This window comes from Mobula hypostoma, chromosome 9 (assembly GCF_963921235.1).
Source record: "Mobula hypostoma chromosome 9, sMobHyp1.1, whole genome shotgun sequence".
Classification (NCBI taxonomy): Eukaryota; Metazoa; Chordata; class Chondrichthyes; order Myliobatiformes; family Myliobatidae; genus Mobula; species Mobula hypostoma.
Genome location: NC_086105.1, coordinates 120891411 through 120914634, shown reverse-complemented (window position 1 = coordinate 120914634; position 23224 = coordinate 120891411). Strand labels below are relative to the sequence as shown.

General features: G+C 37.1%; 1 protein-coding gene across 1 annotated transcript in view; it reads right to left on the bottom strand.

The window, feature by feature from the left end:
* The window catches only part of clcn7 (chloride channel 7), a 73168-nt gene that overhangs the window by 5513 nt on the left and 44431 nt on the right, over window positions 1–23224 (bottom strand). The window contains exons 15-23 of the mRNA XM_063059029.1: window positions 21695–21839; window positions 20319–20412; window positions 18824–18993; window positions 18140–18191; window positions 13403–13530; window positions 7213–7298; window positions 5341–5464; window positions 4236–4310; window positions 2190–2366 (exon numbers count right to left, since the gene is read on the bottom strand). Of these exons, the coding sequence (XP_062915099.1) occupies window positions 2190–2366; window positions 4236–4310; window positions 5341–5464; window positions 7213–7298; window positions 13403–13530; window positions 18140–18191; window positions 18824–18993; window positions 20319–20412; window positions 21695–21839 (1051 nt within the window). The remainder of the gene's footprint in view (window positions 1–2189; window positions 2367–4235; window positions 4311–5340; window positions 5465–7212; window positions 7299–13402; window positions 13531–18139; window positions 18192–18823; window positions 18994–20318; window positions 20413–21694; window positions 21840–23224) is intronic.

Genomic DNA, 23224 nt, shown 5'->3' with positions numbered 1-23224 from the left:
ATCATTCATAAACGGATACAATGGACACACATCTGCATGTTGGGGATAATCTGTCATTGTCCTGTGTTCACTACTCTCTTCCCAAGCAAGACCTGAGGCACAGCCTTCTGCTGAAAGATGAGCCAACAGCACATCAGAGAAGCTGCCTTAACAAGTACAACACAGATAGCCGTGAGCATTTCCTAATGGCAGTTATCACACTGTGGTCTATAATGTCTCATTTTCTTGTAAAGAGAGTGTTATATTTTCAGCCTTCCGGTCTGCTGGGATTCCAGAATCGAAGGTGTTTTAGAAGGCCACTAACCAAGTATCCACTATTTTAGCAAACACTTCTTTTATGACCTTAAGATTTAGGTCATTAGGTTCAAGGATATCTTTAGTCCTATTAGTTTACTTTTCCCAGATGACAATTGCTCTAATTTCTTTAGCCACCAAATCTCCATTATTTCTGCTCTGCAATATTCTGATTCTATCAGGATGTTATCTTTATTTTGCTGAGTACATACAAATCAAAAGCAAAGTTTCAGCCATTTTCATATTTCCCCATTATGAATTTTCCAGGGAACAACAAATGGTTTAGTTTCTGGAGACAGAAAGAGTCTGCAGATGCTGCAATCAGGAGCAAGAAACAAACTGCCAGATTCAGCTCAAGCGGCATTTGTGGAGGCAAAGGGATGGTTAATGTTTCAGGTAGAGACCCTGCACCTTCATTGTTAGTGTAGAGAGATGACAGCCAAATACAGAAATGAGAGAGAGTGCTGAGACAGAGGCTGGTAGGCGACAGATGAAATTAGATGAGGGGACATGATGAGCAGATGTAGCCAGGTAGGGTGAAGGGAGGGATGACGGACAGATCAAACCAACTGGAGGAGGAGGAAGGAAAAAGAAACCCAGGTGGATAGGTATGTAGGTGAAGGGTAAATGGGGAGGGCAATGATTCTTAGTTCAGAAGCGGGAGAGAAGGGATAGGTGAACAAGAAAAAATCTGGGTGGATTGGTGGGTATGGTTCAAGCATGCAGAGGATGTGGAAAATTCAGTGCTTGCTTTAACCACTTGGTTCCATCAGCCCATCTCTCAGCCCTCACCCCTCTTCTCAATTTATCTGTTTCTACCCATCTCAAACTACCTTGTCTCATCTCTCACACTCGCTTTTACATAAAGGCTCTCTTCATTCTACAGTTAAGATTCTGTCTGACCTGTTGAGTTAATTTTTAGTTTAGTCTCTGCCTTTTTATATACACTTAGGAGCATTTGCATTCTGTTTTTATGATTATTTTTTCCTCTGTTTTATTGAAATGCAAGTTCAAAATAATGTGGGTATGATGACCAAATAAAAGCATTATAAATCTGTTGTGAAAGATGTAGAGAGAAAGGACGACGATAGCAATTGCATAAGAAGTTAAAGCGTTGGACAATGGTTAAAGAGAATTATGTTAAATGTAGATTAAATACAGTTGAATTAATACAGGAAAACATAGAAAAGCACCCAACAATAAAGGCAAGCAAGACTCTTTCACTACCTTAATAAAAAGTCAAAGCATTTTAAGAAAGATTCATCAGCAATATAGAAGTCCATAAAAAGTACAATTACTCTCATTCTGTGATGCACTGGCATTTAAAATTCTTACAGCTAAAGGGAATAGCCAGCGTGGTGTAGTGGCATCAGCACCAGACTTCAAGGAGAGTGGTCCCAGGTTTCAATCTATCCGTCTCTTTGCATCCTTTCCATCTGTGCTGAGCTGAGCAATGAACTAGCAACTTGGCTTCATAAAAAAACCCAGTGCGCCACAAGGTGCAAAGAGGAATCATAATAAAAATGGGAATACAGTGCACAAAAAAAAACAACCAATCTTTTCAAGTGTAAGGAGTGAGCCATGAATAAATATCATTTTTATAAACCAAATATAAGTCAGCATACCTACTTTAACAAAATTGCAATATTTAATGATCATGTAAGAAATATGAACCCCAATAAAACCCATGCTTATGTTTTAAGTAAAAATATAAAGCTGTGTAAAATCAATTTATCTTTTCTGTAAATGTAACTGTTACATGCAGCGACTTAAAATAACTTATTAAACCGAGACAAAACTTCACATAGCACATCGTTAAAAAAAGTTATTGAAAAGCTGATCTGAAAGATCAATTGGACAATACAAATATAAGATAGCAGTTTAAGATTCATTACCCCAGGCACACTATATGGGGTTGGGTTCATGAATTCTGTTAAGTCCATTGTACAATGTCGCTCATCCTCTGATACGTGAATAGACTGGATAGGAGGAAACCTTGGGTATGCATCTCTGAAATCCTTAAGTTGAAGCTTCCTTTGTGTCAAGTTTGAGTTTGCTCTTTCCACAAACACCTGAAAAATGCAAAAATAAAACTGAAGTAAAAGTTTTAGCCATAATTGTTATCTCCAGAACTAGAGGCATTATCTTTATTAAAAGAAAGAACAGATAGATCAAATTAAAATCAAATTAGATGAAGTTTCATCTTTCATAAACAATATCTTAAGAATAGTGTGAATTTATTTCTTGAGAAATTTAGATTAAAAAATACTCAGTTTATGCCAAAATGTCACTGAACACTATTTTCTTCCTTTCCACTACCTCCCAGTTCCACCTGCTAATATTTTACTTAATTCAGGCATGGCACCATGTAATATACCAGAAAAAGCTTCTTGAGGTTACACTTACTTTGAATGGACATGTTTACACCCCCAGTTTCTGGAACAGCAGACCCAAAGCCACAAGTTAGGATGTGTGGTTTCAGAAGCATACACAAATCAATGCAAGCTCCACGTCTGTCCTTTTCAAAAACTACGGACTGGTGTTCCTGCTCTTTTTTATGCTACATCAGCCAAATTTAGCTGGTAGCTCACCTATTTGTGTCAGGTGGCTTTAAACAAGAAGTAGGCAAGGCTTCATTTAAGGGTATTGTGTTGTTTTGGTCACCCTGGTGTTGCAAAGATGTGATTCAGCTGGAAAAAATGCAGAGAAGATTTATGAGGATGTCATCAGCACTCAAGGAACTGGGTTGTTTGGGAGTACTTGGGCAGGACAGGACTTTATTCCTTGGAGCATAAGAGATCTTGCAGAGGTGCATAATATCAAGAGGGACATAGATACGGTGAATGCAATGTCTTTTTCAGAGGTTTGGGGAATCAAGAACTTGAGGGCATACGTTTAAGGTAAGAGGAAAAGATTTAATAGGAACCTGAGGGGCGATTTTTTTGCCACACGAAGGGAGGTATGTATACAGAATGAGCTGCCAGAGGAAGTGGCTAAAGCAGGCACAACAGCATTTAAAAGACACAGGGAAAGGGCATCTTGGTCAGCATGCAAGAGAAGGTCTGAAGAGCTTGTTCCCATGCTATATGACTAGAATGCAAATAATGAATTGTTGAAGTTGCCGATACCTATTAAGCGATTTGCTGGACATTTTGCTAATACTTGGACAAGAGATTTTTCTCAGCACTACCTTTAAGAAAAAATGCCATTTAATCTCATAAAGTGGTGAGTGCATTTTTCTCTATTCATTAATGCTAATTCTTGAATTCAAATTAATCCATCCCAAGAACTTTTGTCTATCTAACATGTCAACATGATCCTCTAAGGGAGCAAGGCTTTCACGGTCAAACAACAAATACTTGAAAAGAAAAACTATTTTTTAAATACACATTTTCATGCGATTGTGAAATACTGTACAAAAAAAATCAAATGACCTGTGAAGTAGGAACAGCAACTCAACCGTTGAGCAAATCAAGTTGCTGCATTCTAACATGAAATACCCCTAATTGCATAATTTTCTTGGTTTCAAAATGACTGTTAAGTGCCCAATTTATTTCACTTTAACATTTGAAATGAAGACAATAAATTGTACATTAGAGCTTAATCTGAAATTGACTAGAGTCTGGCTATATTGTACCAAAACTGCTGGCATTCTTATGAATAGTAAACACAACTCTATATTCATTGTCTCTTCCCCCATTCTGTAAAACAATCACATATTTGAAATACCATCTTGTAACAACTGACATATTAATCCATGTTTAATTCAGGTACACTTACAATAATACTTAATACTTAAAGGTGAATTACAGTCATAAAAACTCTGAAGGATGCATATAGTCCATACTCTTTTAGGGCAAAAACAAATCAATGTATTTCTAACATTTTGTTTTCATTTTTGATTGGTCATATTTCCAATTTTACTCTTTTTCAAATAATACCTTATGTTTCAGGAGGACAATCAATTGCGATCGTAATATTAATCCGCATAATCTTCCAACATTATCATATTCAGGCTGAAAAGAGAAAATATTTCATAATTAATGAACACAAACAGCATTTCAAGATACTTTTTTATTTTTACAATTTAGAGTAGTGTTTAAAAGAAGCAGTAAGAATATACTGTAGTTTATCAAACACAATGCTGGGTCATGAAAATGTATTCCATTTCAACAAAATGAAAGTAGGCCCAGGAAAATTATTAAACAACCAGCCTCATGGACAAAGCAATCAAGCTATAGGGTCACTACAGAATGAAGTAAATTGACAAGAGAATCAAAATATTGTTGCAGTGGAAAAAAAACAGTTCGCTTAGGTATGTCACGTTTTCCATATGAAATATCTCAATTTCTCTGGATTTAATAAACAGGCATTTCATGAATTGTTAAAAACTTGAAATACAGCATATCCAAGATGATTCAATTGCGTGTAACATTACAAATGGTCCTGCAAAATACTGAACGCCCCCATGCGATAGGTTGCTGCATCTAGCTAAGAGGCCAATAGAAAACAATCAATTTTCATCATTGGGAGGACAAAAATGCAAAATAATTATTCTAGTTACTCCAGTCATAACCCTTGATTCCCTTGCATCACAAAGATCATCTAGATGTGAATTTATCATCAAAATAATGTGTAGTGTCTGAAGGAAAAGGATATCATGGAAGGGATCGAAAGAGGGAAAACCAAAGCTGGCAATCTTGTGCATTTACAAGGGCTTAAAATAATTTGAAAAGAGGTAATTATATCTTTAATTACAGAGATGTGTTGATAACTACATACTAATTAAACTGAATGAACGATCTTAATAATAAATTTAGAAAAGCCCTTACTTGCTTAAGAATTGGAAATCCATTTCGATGTGAGAGATGACTGTAATTTGCACGTATTAAGAAACCATAACTTTTATCCATTTAATTTTAAATAGCTACATCATAATTACATTTTATTACATGCTAGCCACATTCAAAGTCATCACAATGTATCTTCTGCATTTCCTGTATAATTTATACAAAGCAAAATCTATATATTTTAATATTTACATACCTTTTGATTCTCATCAACCACTGGAAAGCCATTATGATTAGTTGTTGTGTCACTGAGAATGTCCACGACGCGTCCAACCTTCTCAAGTCGTTTGAAACAAGTTACTGGGGAACTCATCACTTCACTAAAATTGAATAATGCACTTGGTATTAAAATGTATTTTATTATTATGCAATATTATTGTGCAATATAATTCACCTCATATACAAAATTGGAACTACAAGTTTCCATTCTTATCCTTGAAATCATCACCAGTATAATTCTAGAATGCAATTATCTGGGGTATAAAGTAAATAAAAATTTAATAAAATCAATCTAAAACCAGAATGAAAAAAAAAATTCAGAGTTTTCTCTATTCTCCAGTATCTGGAGTAAAACTGGCTCTTATGCATTAAATATAAAATCTGCATTTAACCCTATATATGTACTTCACATCAAAAATAAGATAATATCATTAAGTACTATGGAGAATTAATGAGCCAATGCAACAACCCCAAAAAGGAGCCTCACGTTGGGCAAGAGATTCAGGACAACTTCATCGCCTTCTTGCTCAAAGTGGATGTGCAACATTAACTTGGAATTGGCATCCAAATATTAAAAATAAATTCAATAGTATCTCGTGGGATGATGCAAGCTAAAAAAACCAGCAGAACGAGGTTCAGTGTAACTATCTCTAATCTGCAAGTGAAACATTCTTTGAAGAGGCAATTAAGTTTAGTTGAGAGCTATCCAGCAGATTTAATTCGGTTATACACCAGGGAAAGCATCTGATAAAGTTCTGAAGGGAAAAGAGGATCTTCCAAATTAATTCACAGTGAATTTACTACCTCTCTTGTACATCGCTGCTGTAGCGTAGTAATGGTTAGTAAAAGCTAAACATAGCTTAAATTTACCAAGTCAAAATTAATACAAGTCATTCTTTAATTTATAGAGTACCCCAAGTGCTGAACAGATACCAGAATACTTTAGTGGCTTAATCAATATTTTAACATAGTTAAGTGCAATAGCCAATTTTGTTGTTTTCTGAAACCTGCTATGTGCTGTAAATGTTCATGCTGTTCATTTATATGATGTGGGAGACACACAAATATTGGTTAGCACAACATGACATGATTGCTACCTTAAGTAGTAGCCTGACAAAACAGGTATGACATCAAATTATTACGTATAAAAGACATAATTACAACTAGTGCTACAATCCATTAATTCTGCATTGTTAGGTTTAATATGTAATGGGATAAGAAAACTAAATACTATCAGATACCTCCCAAAAATATAAGAAAACATTTTCAGTAAGTAATTTATTCATATGGTTCAAATGCATCACTACTATAAACTAGACATACAACTCTGTGTTCTTCTTGCACCCACCATCCTCAAATACAGAAAGCCAATTCTGAATACATTTGCATCAATTATCTTATGAAAATCAACTTGCGAGACATAATGAGCACATATACACACAAAATAAGAGATTGAATATAACATTAGTGTTACAAATATTTTAAAGTACTTTCAATATTTATATTCCATGCTCACATGCCTTGAAGTAGAATACTTTTGGAACAAACCTACATTTACATCAATTAGCTGACTGCATGGCGACAGCATAGTACTAGATTCCTAAAAGGATAAAATTGTAACTGAATTTAATAACTTATTTTTGTTGCATCCTCAGCAAAAGCACATTTTATTATCTACTCCTTATGAACAGGACGTTAATGACAATGAGAAACCAAGGAATTATTTTAACAAAGATTGACAGAACTCACTCCTTGCTTTTAAATTTATGCAAAAATACTTGAAAAAAGTTATCTCAATTGATAACATAAGAGTAATTCCAGCTGGAAGAGACAAAATGGGCAATCTTACCGTGCAGTTAAAGTATGAGACTTCTCAGGAGGCTCCCAACCAAGGAAAGGGACACTCTGCAACTTAATGTGAATATCATACAGTCCCTAAAACCAAAAACAATTTAGTTGTTAAAGTGTAGGTAATTTATAGAACCAAATTATAGTTTATATCAATATAGCTCTCCTTAATTTATTAAGGAACTGTAACACATTGCTAAGTCAACTGTTAATTTCTTTTTGCCAAGTCTTCTGAGACCAATACAAAAGAGAAGTACTGCAAATGTTGCAAATCAGAAGTAAACTCAAAATATTGGAAACATTCAGATCAGGCTAATACCTGGGATGAGAGGGCTGTTCTTTCAAAAGGGGCTAAACAGTTTTGCTTTCTCCTTAAAAGAATGAGGAGTAATCTTATTCAAGCATATGATTGTAAGGGGCCTGGAGATAGTTGAAATGTTGCCAATACCACAAACAAGGGAACATAGCTACAAAGTAAGTGTTTTGGCCTTTTAAAACTGAGGTATGGAAATTTACTTTCTTAGAGGATAATAAACCTCTGGAATACTCTGTCATGTGGGTGGTAGGGACCAGACTGTTAGATATATTAAAGGCGGAAATAGGTAAATAAATTAAACATTGAAGAATTAAGAAATATGGTGAACTACACAGAAGAGTTCAGGCCAGTATAGATTAGCAAAGTGGGTCAGACATGAGATGCCAAGTGTCTACTCTTCCTCTCTTTTTTTTTGTATTATTGCATCTGTCGACAAAGAAATAAAGCTGAAATTTCAAAATGATCACCTTTTATCAGCATGTCCCTGATTAAAGATCACTGATTTGAAAAAAATACACTTTTTTCTCTCCAAATATACTACCCAAGCTGCTGAGTATTTCAGTTAATAAAAAAATTTCTAAGTAATGTAATAAGGTTTAATTTTTACATTCCCTGCCATTTGATATGATCAGGGCAGATCAGTGCTGGCCTCAACACATAATCCTTAAGTACAAAAAGCTTGGCAATAAGTAATCAATTTTACAGATACAAACTAAAATAGAAAAGTCAGATATCGAAATAAAACGTAGCAACATTAACAACTAAATTCAAAGTCAATGGAATCCATAAATGAACATTGATAGAATTAAAAATGACAAGGAACTGAGTGCTTAACAACCAAAGTGAGAATCCCCTCAAGTGAATGAGACTGATGGTTCTCGCTAAGATTATATATTCCACCTCCAGACGTGATCTTTATTTACTTTTTGGTAGTATGGGATAAATATCTAACTCATACTAATCTTAAAGTAGAATTCAACACTTAAGAGCTTGCATTAATAACTGTACCACTCAGCACAAAAGTGATGTGAGTAGAGCTCCTGCCTCACAGTTCAGCAACACAGGCTCAGAACAGAGCTCTGACATTGTGCATAGGGAAGTTGCACATTCTGCCCGTGATTGCATGGATATCTCTCTAAGAGATCCGATTCACTCCTACTTCTCCAAAACATGCAAGTTAGTAGGTTAATTGATCATTGTAAATTACCCCTGGTGTGAATTACTCCTTTACACAGAGAGTGGTGAATCTGTGGAATTCTCTGCCACAGGAAACAGTTGAGGCCAGTTCATTGGCTATATTTAAGAGGGAGTTAGATATGGCCCTTGTGGCTAAAGGGATCGGGGGTATGGAGAGAAGGCAGGTACAGGGTTCTGTGTTGGATGATCAGCCATGATCGTACTGAATGGCGGTGCAGGCTCAAAGGGCCGAATGGCCTACTCCTGCACCTATTTTCTATGTTTCTATGTGTAGGTAAATATAGGACCTGTGGCGAGTTGGTAACAATGTGGGAAGAATGGAAAGAGAGGGACTGGATTAGTGTAAATTGATGTCCAATCATCAGAAGGCTTGTTTCCTTGCTATATGACTGGGATTAAACTATAGAACAGCACTATTTTCAGGAGTGTACATTTACAATTTAAAAATAAACCATCTACTAATTTTTAAAGCTTTATATCCCAATCCTTAAATGCTGAATGCATTCCTTTCAAACAGGATAGAAATAGACATTTTATTTATGGTCACATGCACTTTGTTTACTCACAAGGATGAAAGCCAAAACCAGTTCTAATTTAGTCAGATTTTAAGTTGTCCCATGCGTGTCACTCAATCATATTTACTTAAATTGGTAGACTTTTTCCAGGCAGCTAATCATCGGTGCTTATAAAATCCATCATGCTCATTAAATCCATTTTGTTCAATGCATTCACCTTTGTTTCAGATATTAAGTCTTTTGTACATTTTTACTGATTCTCAGTATGAGCAGTACTGGGAACTACGGAATGCCCACTACATTAATAGAATGGAATTTCAAGACTCCTCCTCAGCCTACATACATATATTCACGTTCTGATTATGGAATACAAAATAGATGACTAGAGGAAAAGAATTGGCAGCTCATATTTGTGAATTCATGAGAGAAAATAATATGACAAGGAATAATAAAAGGCCAGTGAATCCACTTGTATCCCATACAGTAATCCCATCTGTATGACCTATTTTGAGGATTAAACGTTGTTTTCAGTGTAAAAGTAACATTTTTTAAAAAATGAGGAAAAGAGGCCTACATTAATCACCACTTTGAATCATGCAATCCTGCTATGCACTGAATTATATTCAGGAATACCTATGAAAAGACTGGCATAAGTCTTTACTCTCAATTATTTTTCCAGAACACATCTATAAACAACAGGGAAAAAAACATCCATTTCTCCTCCAAGAATAACTCACCAGATTGATGCCTCAGTTAAGGCAACTACTCATCTGACTGCTTATTATAACATAAAAGGAAGGCAGAATCAGGATCTGAAACAGGTTTACTATCACTGGCAAATGTCATGAAATATGTTGCTTTGCTGCAGCAGCACACAGCAATACATAATATAAAAACACTATAAATTACAATATATATTAAAAATATTAATTACTTTGCAAGAAGCAAAAAAAAAGTAGTGAGAGACTGTAAGCAACACATCCAAAATGCTGGAGGAACTCAGCAGGCCAGGCAGCATCTACGGAAAAGACTTTCAGGCCGAGACCCTTCAGCAGGGCTCAGAGTGAGCTGGTGTACATGGATCCAATGTCCATTCAAAAATCTGATGCCACTGGGGAAGAAGCTGTTCCTAAAATGTTTGAATGCGTGCCCTCAGTCTCTTGTCCCTCCTTGATGGTAGCAATAAGAAATGGGGATCCTTAATGACAGAAATCACCTTTTGAAGAATATCCTCGATGTCGATAAGGATAATGCCCATGCTGGAGCTAGCTGACTTTGCAACTTTCTGTAACTTCTTTTTCGATTCTGTGCAGTGGCCCCTCCATACCAGACAACATCTGTCTTTCCTAATGAAATAAAGCCGCGGGTGTGCCTTATTTATAACTGCATCAATATGTTGGGCCCAGTATAGGCCTTCAGAGATGTTGACACACAGAATCTTGAAGAAACTGCTCACCCTTTCCACTGCTGATCCCTCAGTGAGAACTAGTGTGTGTTCTGTCAACTGCCCCTTCTTGAAGTCCACGATCAATTCCTTAATATTACTGACCCTAGTGTGGTTGTTGTTTCAACACCATTCAACCAGCTAACTATTTCACTCCTGAATGCCTTCTTGACACCATCTGAAATTTTGCCAACAATAGTTGTGTCATCAGAAAATTTAAAGATAGCTTTTGAGCTGTTCCTAGCCACGTAGTCGTGGGTGTCGAGAGTGTAGAGCAGTGGGCTAAGCATGCATCCTTGATGCGTCAGTGTTGATTGTCAGTGAGGTGGAGACGTTACTTCTGAACTGCACTGACTATGATCTGCCAAATAGATTAGTATTGAGGGTATGGTAGTATTGAACACTGAGATGTAATCAATAAACAGCAGCCTGATGTAGGTAATGCTGTTGTCCAGGTGATCCAAGACAGAGTGGAGGGCCAGGAAGGCTAATGTCCATTGTGGCGATAGCAAATTGCAGCAGGTCCCAGGTCCAGACAGGAGTTTATTCTGGCCATGACCAAACTCTCAAAGCACTTCATCACAGTAGATGTGAGTGCAAATGGGCAATAGTTGTTGAAGCAACTCACCCTACTCTTCTTGAGCACTCATACGATTGTTGCCCTTTTGAAGCAGGTGGGAACCTCTGACTGCAGGTGAGAGATTGAAGATGTCCTCGAACACTGCAGCCTGTTGGTTGGCACAGGGTTTCAGGGTCCTACCAGGTACACCATCAGAGATTGACACCTTGCAAGGGTTCACCATCATGACCAATGTTCTGGCATCTGCCTCCAAGACAAGAGATTACAGGGTCACCAGATACTGCAGGGATTTGCACAGACGTAGCTTTATTCTCCCTCTCAAAGTGTACATAAAAGGTGCTGAGCTCATCTGCAGGTGAAGAATCAAAGCCATTCACGATGTTAATTTTAGCCTTGTAAGAAGTAATGACCTGCAAACCCTGACTGAGCTGAAGTGCATTCAATTCCATCTCTAACTTCAACCAGAATTGTTTTTTGTTCTTAAAATAGTATTCCATAGGTCATACCTGGATTTCTTGTATAGTTCTAGATCACCAGTCTTGAATGCCACACACAGGTCAAGCCCTCAGCAGACCATGAATCTCCTGGTTTATCCATGGTTTTGGTTTAGGCATGTCCAGTATGTTCTCAAAGGCACACACTCATCCATACAGGTCTTGATGAAGTTGGTGACAACTATGGCATATTCATTCGGATCCAAAGAGGAATTCCTGAATATCCTCCAGTCCACCAACTCAAAGTCGTCCTGTAAGGGCTCTGCCTATTTTGATCATATCTTCTTGGTCCTTACCAGCTGGAGCTGTGATCTTAAGTTTCTGGTCATACACTGGGAGTAGAGGTACAGCCAGGTTATCAGACTTTCCAAAGTGCAGGCATGAGATGGCTGGTAGTATAACAAAGGTCAAATGTGTTGGCTCTCTGGTTCCACAGATGATATGTTGGTGGTAGTTGTTCAGATATTTCAAGCTAGCCTGGTCGAAATCCCCCTCAATGATATGGAAGGCATCAGAGTGTGCTGTTTTGCGACTATTGATCACGGTGCTCAGCTCCCTAGTGCCTGCCTGACGTTGGCCCGAGACGGAATGTGGACCACAACCAGGATGATGGCGGAAAGCTCCCTCAGCAGATAAAATGGATGACACTTGGCCAAGAGATTCCAAGTCAGGTGAACAGAACTGAGCCAGACTATCACGTCTGTGCACTATGGTGAATTAATCATGAAGAATATGCTCCCTCCCATGGGCATCAAGCCCATTGGGAGGGTTGTTGGCTCCCAATAGAACAATCCCAAAAATCTTATTTCCCCTCTACACATTTCTAGTTCTCTCTTACATGCTCATCAACACCCTTTGGATTCCACCCTTACCCTGCATTAAGGGGTAATTTACAATCACAGGCAGAAAAACACATCATCACACAATGAACATGCAAACATTTTTTTTTTAAGTGTCCAAAGTCAGGATCAATCCACATCCTTAAAGTTACAAAGAAGGCTTTAACACCAACTAGTGTGTCACCACACCACATTGGTCCTATCTGAATCACACCAACCTCAAGAGTTCTATCTCATCTGACTGGGCAGTCACATTGAAAAGAGGAGCACAGTGTTGCTTTACTGCAAAATGCTATGGATATTATTTTTAGTGCTGTTTAAACCACAGCACAAAAGAACCTATAGATCTGGTCTACTTGACCTGAACCTAACAGGATCTAACTATGGTCTGTGTTGCACTGAGTATCAAACAAAATTAAGGCCATGGGATATGAGTTGGGTCAGTATAAGTTGGCTCGTTAAAAAAAGAACCAGCCAGAGAAGTGCAGGTTGCACAGCAAGCAGTTCCTGTTTCTCAATATTTAACTGTACAGCAAAAATATCTAACTTAAACTAAATTCCATGTGTCAGATATCAGTCAGGTTATGTATTAAACAAATCTATGTGATTGAGCCAGGTTTAATTTTACATCCAGGCAAAGGTTAAGTTTAATTTTCTCAGCACTCTATGGAAACAACACAATGCATGAAAAATAACTTACCTAAACAAAGCTTTATTTTCTTTACAAACTGAGGTGTTAATTGAGAAAATATTCTATGTTTATACAATCCACACTCAAACATTTGAAGTATTACAAAAACAGGCACCTCAATACAGAAATCCCCAAATATTTTGGCAGTCATCAGCACCAACATGATGGGAAGTCCATATGTCACATTTCCAGTAGCTTCCACAATGATGACCGTTAAGCTCAGTGTCATTCGCACAATGCCCCCTGTCAAAGGAAAGCGATAGAATTCAAGCTCAGCTGCATTTTATATGCAGTTTTTCCACACATTCAAAGCAATTGTATTTGGCTCCTATCTGATTCAGTTACATTGTTAATCTGGATCCTTCTTTTACTCAGAGGCGATTAAAATGACAAGTTTTTCTTTCATCTGCTAGAGACTTTTAAGCTTAGCAACTATACATTATTTTCAGCTCCAACAGGCAATCTCCCAACCAGAGGCAATTAACGATTCTTTAAAATAGAAACTCATCTTTTTCTCAAGATTAAAGAGCTTAAACATTCAATTACTGTTCACACTTTCATAATAATTTATTAAATTGCTCAGCTGTTAATAGTCTTATTGACCATGCAGTTATTGACATTAAAAATGTAAATTATTTGATTTATTATTAATATTAAGAATTTTGGCACATAATTGCTATTTCAATTCAAACAGAAACTATGTGACTATGACAATACTGAAAAATATTTTACATTTTATTTTTAATCATTAAACATTCAGTTTGAGCAAACACTGCTGACCCCACACTAACACCAAATGCTGGCATTCAATGACATTGCCATTGCTAAAATCTTGATGATCAACATCCTGAGTGTGGGATGGTGCCAGCAATGATCAGGAACTCAATCCAAAAAACTGAACCAGCCAGATAAATGCATGTAATTGACTTTATCAAAGCCTTTCCAAACTATCTAAGGTGCACATTAGAAGGACGATGCGCTTCACTTAGTGCAGCTCTAACAACTCAAGAGTTCAAATCATCCAGAGAATGATCATTACCACATTCAGTAGGCCCAAATACTTGTTAGGATCCTTTGCAACTGGATCTTTGACTTCTTCATCAGGACAGCAGTCAGTGCAGATCAATAATAACATCTCCTCCTTGTTGACAATCAACACAGAATCACCTCAAGGATGTGTGTGCAGCCTACTGCTCTACTTTCTAAACATTCACGTCCGTGTGACTAGGCACAGGTCAAATGCCATCTTCAATTTGCCAATAACACCACTGGTGACAAAGAGGTATGCGTGAGTGAGAATTGATTGACTGGTTTCACAACAGCCTTGTATTCAGCATCAGCAAGGCTAAGTTATTGATTGTGGATTTCAGAAAGGCGAGGTCAGGAGAACATACATCAGTCCTCATTAAGGGGTCAGTAATGGAAAGGGTGAGCAGCATCAAGTTCCTAGGGTCTGGATCTCAAAGGGTCTGGACCCAACATAGTGATGTAATTACAAAAAAAGGCAGGCCAGCAGCTTTACTTCATTAGGAATCTGAGGAGATTTGGTAATTTTTTTAGCAAATTTCTAGACATACTGTGGAGAGTATTCTGACAGGATGCATCACAGCCTTGTATGGAGGCACACTGCACAGGATCAAAAGGAGTTGCAGAGGGTTGTATCAGAATCAGATTTAATATCACTGGCATATGTCACAAAATCTGTTGTCTTGCAGCAGCAGTACACTGCAATACATAATAAGAAAAGAAATAAATTGCTTTATTTATTTAAAAGCAGTGCAGTAGGACAAAAATACTGGGGTAGTGTTCAAAGGTTCATTGTCCATTCAGAAATCTGATGGCAGAGGGGAAAAAGCTGTCCATGAAATATTGAGTACGTGTTTTCAAGCTCCTGCACCTCCTTTTTGATGGTAGCAATGAGAAGAGGGCAAGTCCTGAGTGATGACGGTCACCTTTTTGAGGCATCGCCTTTTGAAGGTACCCTGGATGCTGGGGAGGCTAGTGCCCATCAGCTGGCAGAGTTTACGACTTTCTGCAGTTTTTTTTCAATCCTGTGCGGTGGCCCTTCCATACTAGACCATGAGGCAGCCAGTTAGAATACTCTCAAAGGTAGAAATGTGTGAGTCTCTTTGGTGACATACCAATTCTCCTCAAACTCATGAAATATACTGTAGCTTCAAGTTCCTGTAATTGCATCAATACATTGGACCCATGATAGATCCTCAGAGATGCTGACACCCAGGAACTTGAAACTGCTCACCCTTTCCACTTCTGATCCCTCGATGAGGACTGGTGGGTGTTCCTTTAACTTCCTCTTCCCTAACTTCAGAATCAATTCTTTGGACTTATTGAGGTTGAGTGCAAGGTTGTTGTTTCAGCACCACTCAACCAATAATCTATCTCACTCCTTGTGTGAAATTCAAACTTATAGATGACATTTGAGCTCTGCTTAGCCAGACAGTTATGGGTGGACAGAGAACAGGGCAGCAGACTAACCAAACATTCCTGAGGTGCGCCAGTGCTGATAGTCAACGAGAAGGAGATGTGATTTCTGATCTGCACAGACTATGGTCTCCCGGTAATAAAGTCAAGAATCCAGTTGCAGATTCAGTTTGGTTACTGAGGGTATGATTATTTTGAACGCAGAGCTGTAGTCAATAAATGGCAACCTGATGTAGGTATTACTATTGTCCATGAGATCGAAGGCTAAGTGAACAGCGAGTGAGATTGTATAAATAGTTTTCAAATAGCGACAGTTGCATGTGCTTGATTTTGTCACTGATAGTTAGCAAAAAGACAATTCAGAACTGTTTTGCGTACAGCAGTTTCCAGCATTCAGGCTTACTGATACCAGAAATGGCCGGGAGTGAAACTGAAATGATTTCACTACTTTAAAAACTACAAAGAATTTGAAGGGATCAACAATCATCTTGAATGTTACAATGAAAATGAATATTTGGAGAATGCAATCATTGAAATCACTGTACACAGTCTGTCATCTGTATTAGGTGTCTGCGCTGATTTTGTTCATTTACAGTCAAAAGAATGCCACACAGATGTATTCCTCTGTTGATGAGTATTAGGAACTAAAATACAATTTTTATAGTACTGCACTAGTATTGGGAGTGTTCTAATTTGTACTGTTTTTCATTTAAATACATAGTTTATTACTGAGCTTATCTTATTTTTCTTTACCTTTTTTACTATTCCCCTGAAACTTCAGCTAATTGGGGCAGCCGCTTAATTGGATCAAAATGTACCTGCCCTAATATGTCCCAATTAACAGGAATCCACTGTATTTGATGATTTGCATTGGAGGAGCAAACAAAAAGTCACCACTTAATGGTGCCATCTTACTGGGTTGTAGGCTTAGCCACTTCCATCATGGGCACAAGCCTCCCCTGCCACTGAGGACATCTTTAGTAGGATATCCTCAAGGCTGCGGCATCCATCATTAAGGACCTTTATGATCCTGGATATGCTCTCTTCTTATTACTACCATCAGGGAGGTGGTACAGGAGTTTGAAGATGCACTCTAAACATTTTAGGAACAGCCTCTTCCTCTCAGCCATTAGATTTCTGAACAGTCTGTGAGGCCACGAACACTACCCACTATTCATCTTTTGCACGATTTATTTAATTTTTCATCTTGACTTAAAAAAATTTTTTTTTACATTTTGCACTTTACTGCTGCCAGGAAACAACGGATGTCATGATGCACATCTGTAAGAATAAACTTGATTCTGATTATGAGGATTTCAAAGTCAGTTTGCTGATACTATAGCATAGAAGTCATTCAGAACAGTTATGTCATAAGCCAAAAGTAGACTTCAGGTCAACTCAAATTCCTAGATCTTGATCTACAGCATTGCAGGTCACTGTTCTTTCACAAACACATCCATGAACTTCTATTTTTAAAATACGAATAGGGCTTCTGCTTTCACCTCTCTCTGGCTCAGAGAACTTACTGAATGAATTATTTTCTCAACTCCCCTTTAATATTAAAGAGAATGAAATAATAATCGTAAAGGTGTAACTTAATGAAAAGATTAAATATTGAAATGCCAGGTTAAAATAAAAGCTTTAAGAATTATGAAAGAATGAATTCAGACCACAAAATAATATCAAAATAGAAGCCAATGTGTGAAGGGTAAAGATGTAGTCAAGGCTTCTGTTAAAATAGAGATGTGAACCGCAAACTTGTATGACACCAACAGCCCTGCTATTCACAAGAGGTAGCCAGTACAAAACCCATCCTTTCCTGTCGTAATCATATTGAATCATAAATTAATGGCCAAGGTCAACACTCCATAAAAAAAAAAGAATGAAAATATGATAGTAAGGTGAATATGAAATAGCAAAATAAGGGCTACGATAAATAATTGTGCACATTGTAAGCATCAAGCCGACTTCTAATTGGGTGCTCGCCTTTTGGGGTGAGATAGTGTTCTGTTGTTTAAAGGCTTCCAGCATCTTAAGGTGGCACAAATCATGGCACTATCTTCTGAGTGAAAGAATAATCCTGGTTAGGATGTAAAATTTGCTACCAGAATGAATAATTGATGCTAATGACATAAATACATTTCAGGAAAGCTAGATAAACACACAAGGAAGAGAAAAATCATATGGATATCATGATTGGGGGGGGGGGGGAGTCAGAAAATTAATAAGAGAACTGTAAATAGTTCTATTGACTGCAAATGGGATGAACAACTGTTTTCAGAGCTTCGAATACTGTAGATTATGCAAAGCATCAAACAGATTTAAAAAATATGGCAACATGGGATTAATGAGAAATCTTCCACTTCAATTAACTGCGAATACTCCGACCCAGCTCAGGAAATACACTCACCAAGTTGAGCTGCTGCTCCCATTAGAGCATACTTTCCTGGGTCAGCCCAAGTCTGCAGATTGGAATGAAGAAAAAGTTAGCACCTAAGTAATCACAGGGACAGCATGCTAACCCAAACATACAACATGAAAGATCAGGTTCAAACTGTGATGCAGCAGCAATACCTGCTGCATCGTAGCACAGATTAACAAGAAAACAAAATCAAATAGTTTTCATAATTCCTTCGTCAAATTTCAATGAAAGCTTCAGTTTTCTCTAGCATTGAAAGGCTAGCTATATTCCTACAAATAATGGGTTTTTACACAATACATCTTTATTAAATTGCTCACTTCTACAGTAGGACATTACATACATTTACCTAATCTTTCTTGAAGATGTACAGTCAAAATTATGACAACTAAAATAGTTTCCTTTCTGAAGAAGCAAAACTCAATTTTCCCCAGACCTCAAAACTGACTAGGAAACATTCTGCTTAGGTGGAATCTCCGGAGAAGGGAACCATCATACAAAATTTGCCAAGTAAAACCCTAAAATATATTTAATAAAGTATTAATCAATTGCTATGAGCGCTCGGGAGTGAAATGGAAGGCATTTATATGGTTATGAAATTTGCACTTTAGAAAATAACCAAAAGTTCACAGAATGTTCATAGATTTCAAGATTATGAACAAAGATCAAACTTACTGCGTCAGCTGAAAAGTAGGAAAGAAATATTCCAAACAATCTTCCCCATGCAGCACCAATCAATAAAGATGGAATGAATACTCCACTAGATACAGCCAAGCCATATGTCCAACATGCCAAGAAAAAGTAACTTAATGTGAACAAGCCCAGAGTCACAGGATTGTATGAACCTGCAAAAACACATCATACAGATCAAATAAATACTGGACTTGAATATATAGTATTGTCTTAGACTTTAACACAGTACTGTAATAATTTTATATATTGCACTATAAAAATTTTTTTATGACATAAGTGAGTGATGATAAACCTGATTCAGATATGGGTCTCTATTGTGGACTGAGAGTGTGAAAGGGGCAAGGAGAGAGGAATCATGGTCGGAAACCGGGAAGGGAGAGGGGAAGGATCAGGAAGTACAAGAGACATTCTGCAATGATCAATAAACTAAGTGACCTTGCCTGGTGTCTCAGGACAGGGTGTGACTGCACCTGTGCCACCCTCCACTGTTGGCACTCCTCTTCCGCCACCTATTTCACTACCCTCCTGCTGCGCTCCACTTTCACCATTCTCAACATCTTTTGCTTCAGCTAGATTTACAAACTCACTCTCCACTCCACATTGAAAATACAAACTGCAAAAGCCTTAGGCAGCCTAGCTAGATGTATGCGCCCAAGACATTTGCACAGTACTATAACAGGTTTAAATTTATAACATTCAACTAATCAAACTAATTCTACTTTTAAGTTCCCTCAGAGAATTCAGAAGATAGAGCAGTGAATGCGATGTATACAGATTTCAGCAAGACGTTTGATAAGGTTCCCCGTAGTAGGGTCATTCAGAAAGTGAGGCGGCATGGATGCAGGGAAACCTGGCTGTGTGGATATAGTATTGGCTTGCCCATAGAAGGCAGAGGGTGGTTGTAGATGAAGCATATTCTTCCTGGAAGTCAATGACCAGTGGTGTTCTCCAGCGATCTGCACTGGGATCCTGCTCTTTGTGTTTTTATAAATGACTTTGTTGAGGAAGGGAAAGGGTAAATCTGCAGACGACACAAAGGTTGGTGGAGTTGTGGATAGTGCAGAGAGTGTAGAAGATAGTCGTAGGACACTGACAGGTTGCAGTGATGGGTTGAGAAATGGCAGATGGAGCTCAACCCAGAAAAATGTAAAGTGATTCACTTTGGAAGATCAAACATGAAGGCAGAATACAGGTTAATAGCAGGACTGTAGTAATGTGGAGAACAGAGGGATCTTGGAGTCCACGTCCATGGATCCCTTAAACTTGCCATGCAAGTTGATAGGGTGGTTAAAGAAGGCATATGGAGTGCTGGCCTTCATTAATCTGGTTTCAAGAGTTGCTAGGTAATGTTGTAGTTCTATAAAACTCAGGTGGAAATAAATAGTATATATTAAAAAAACTATAAACCACCATTTAAAGGGAATTCAATAAAATGGTAATAGTAGTTCAATAGATTTTACACATAATGAACACTGACCTGGAGAATCATGAAACAAACTACGAACACTCTTTTCAGGAGTGTTAAAGAATGTTGTGGCTATTGCATTGTATTCTCCGTCTGGACAAAACAGCTGAAATTACATAAATAATGTCATTATGATAAATGTGTTACAATTAAACAAGAGAGTGTTAATCTTTTTGGATGAAAATAATGAAACTACACAGGAGGTTTGACATTCACATTCCAGTTTGTCAAATTCCTAAAGCAATCATACATAACACCCAATATTTGATTTCTTTTTTTCCCAATATCTATTTTTCCCTCTATTTCTAATCATCTGAAAAATGTAGCATTAGCAAAGTGAAAACCTGCTACTAAAATTCCAAATTAATCAGCTAATAAGCAATGATATAAGAGCATAGTACAATAAACATTTTTTTAAATTCATTTTTCCTTACAAGTTTCCCCCCCCACAACCTTCTTGAGACAACGAATCCCCACTGGATACATTCAAGGTAGGCAGTTGATGTCTAATTTTACTATTGGAGCAATATATTATGTTGTATTCCAGGGAGAGGAGGTGCATTATTCAACAATGAGGGAACATATTTAATCCACATTTCAACTATGCAGACTGGACAGCAATCAGATGCAGCGAGATTGAATTAACTCCTTGTTAATGCAAGGTATTCCACAACCTTTTCAAAAATAAAAAATCAGCTAACTCAGTATACATCTAGAATACAACCTTATCACAATATAAACCACTGAACCATTAGGTCAGACAATCTGCTGCCTTTAGATATCAAAGAAGGAAAAGAAAAGCATTCTGTTAAATCTAACTGTTCACAATTTTAGTTCAATAATGGCCACAATTTAATTTTGCAATGAGCAGACTGCTTGTAGAAAAACAGAAACGAATATGCAATATAAATTGCTGAATCATGCACAGTTTCTGTTATTTACCTGCAATAGTTAAATAGCTGAGATCATGTTTAACATTGTATTTACCACTATAGTTCTGATTAAATAATTACATATGGATGATTTCTTTTTGATTTTAGTCATTTTTTTTCCCCTTTCCACACATTGAGTACCTGGATATAGCATCATTGATGCAGATCACCCTTCAGTACCTTACCCATATGGCTAATTTTTATATGCAAGCTACAAATAAAACTCCCAGTTGGTTAGTTGATTCCTCAGTGTTCTTAATACTACCAGCTTGGATCACTGAGGAGGTCCTGTACAATTGTCTGCACCCAAACAGCAATTATTTAAACTAACATAAACATGCAAATTAATCTGCAATGTTTCCATACCCACTCTTTCCTCCCAAAAGAGCTGTTAAATAAAAATTGATTTCCGAAAACCAATGCCATAAATTTTCTGAAGAAATGACAAAAACTTACTTGAAGGGGATATTTAATTGGATCTTCTCCAAGAGGTTGGCAGTCACTGGAATACATAGCATAAATCATAACGAAAGACACTGTAGCTGTCACTGCTCCAACTAGCATTGCCTCAATTACTTGTAGGCAAGGACGATGAATATACCTTTTTGGACACAATAAAAGCAAGTTAATGTTCTCTTCCATAAACCTGTACAGTTCATTAATTTGGTAACTTAATCAAAACTTAATTCGCAAATCTCTATCAGATTTACTACTGTGCTTATTTATGCAAAAGGGGAAATGGGAGAGAACTGCTGGAAATGATAGAAAATAGGGGATTAGCATGATTTAGCCTTCATGTTCCACGTGTATAAAAAGTGAAATGATAATCTAAATATTTCCCATACTTGCAGGTTATAAAGAAAGAACTAAAGCAGTTGGTAAGTCAGCTGCATTCCTTTAAGAGCAAGTACAAGATCTGTGGTAATGTATACATTGTTTTGTTCCATACACAGCGGACATGGAAACCTAATCAGACAGCAGCAGTGAAAATGCACAGCTGCAGCTCATCGTGCCCTTAATTAACTCTGAAGATTTTTGCAACAGCCAGTATTTTATTTAGATTTTTTTTTCTAAGGTCAAGCTAGTTATTTTAGTAATCGGGGATTACTGTACATAGTGCATTTGAACATTTTTCTTTAAACTTGGTACAGCAAAGAAAGGAATGCACATAATTTTGGAAAAAAAGTGTAGAGAAAATAAATAGTAATAAGAAAGTCCAAATAAAACGTTGAGCTTCATCTCCATACAAAACAAAATGTGTTAAGTTTATATCAGAGAAGTGGATGAGGTAGTAACAGCACAAACTTAAACTCAAATCCTAATCAAAAGTGACACTGAAGTCCATAATTGATGCCTAGGAAATAGAACTTATAGATGTGAAAGAGAAACTGATTTGTCTCGAGAGGGTGTAAAGGATACAGAAATCATCCCAAAACTGTTGTAATATCATTTGATAATCCAGGAAGAATTCTTTTCATCTTCTACCCTTGGGAGATGAAAATCTGAAATCCTTTCCCTACAAGGCTGCAAGTGAATCAATTAAAAATTTCAGATCAAAAGAATTTTGTTGCGCAAGAGTATCAAAAGGGTGTGGATCAAATGCACAATGATCCAGCTAACAAATTGGTAAAGCAAGCTCAAAGCTGAACTTGCTTACTGCTAGTTTGTTGTTGACAAGTTAAATCTTAAAAATATATTTCACAAATGTGCTTTTCAGCAAATACTCTGCACTCGTTCATAGAACTTTGCTCTGAATATACAAAACTTAATTTCCCCAATTCAGAATTGTGGATCACAAAATTACAAACCAATTTGGTTCAAGTTAAATTTGTCATCAAAGGCACTACAAATAAAACAAATCTAGGTAATAATTGTAATTCTTTTTATGAAGAATTATTTTTATAAAGTGTTTTTAAACAAATCTCTACAGATGCCACTGCTTGCATTTCTCTCTCAACGTGTCCACTTTAATTAAACAAAAATTAT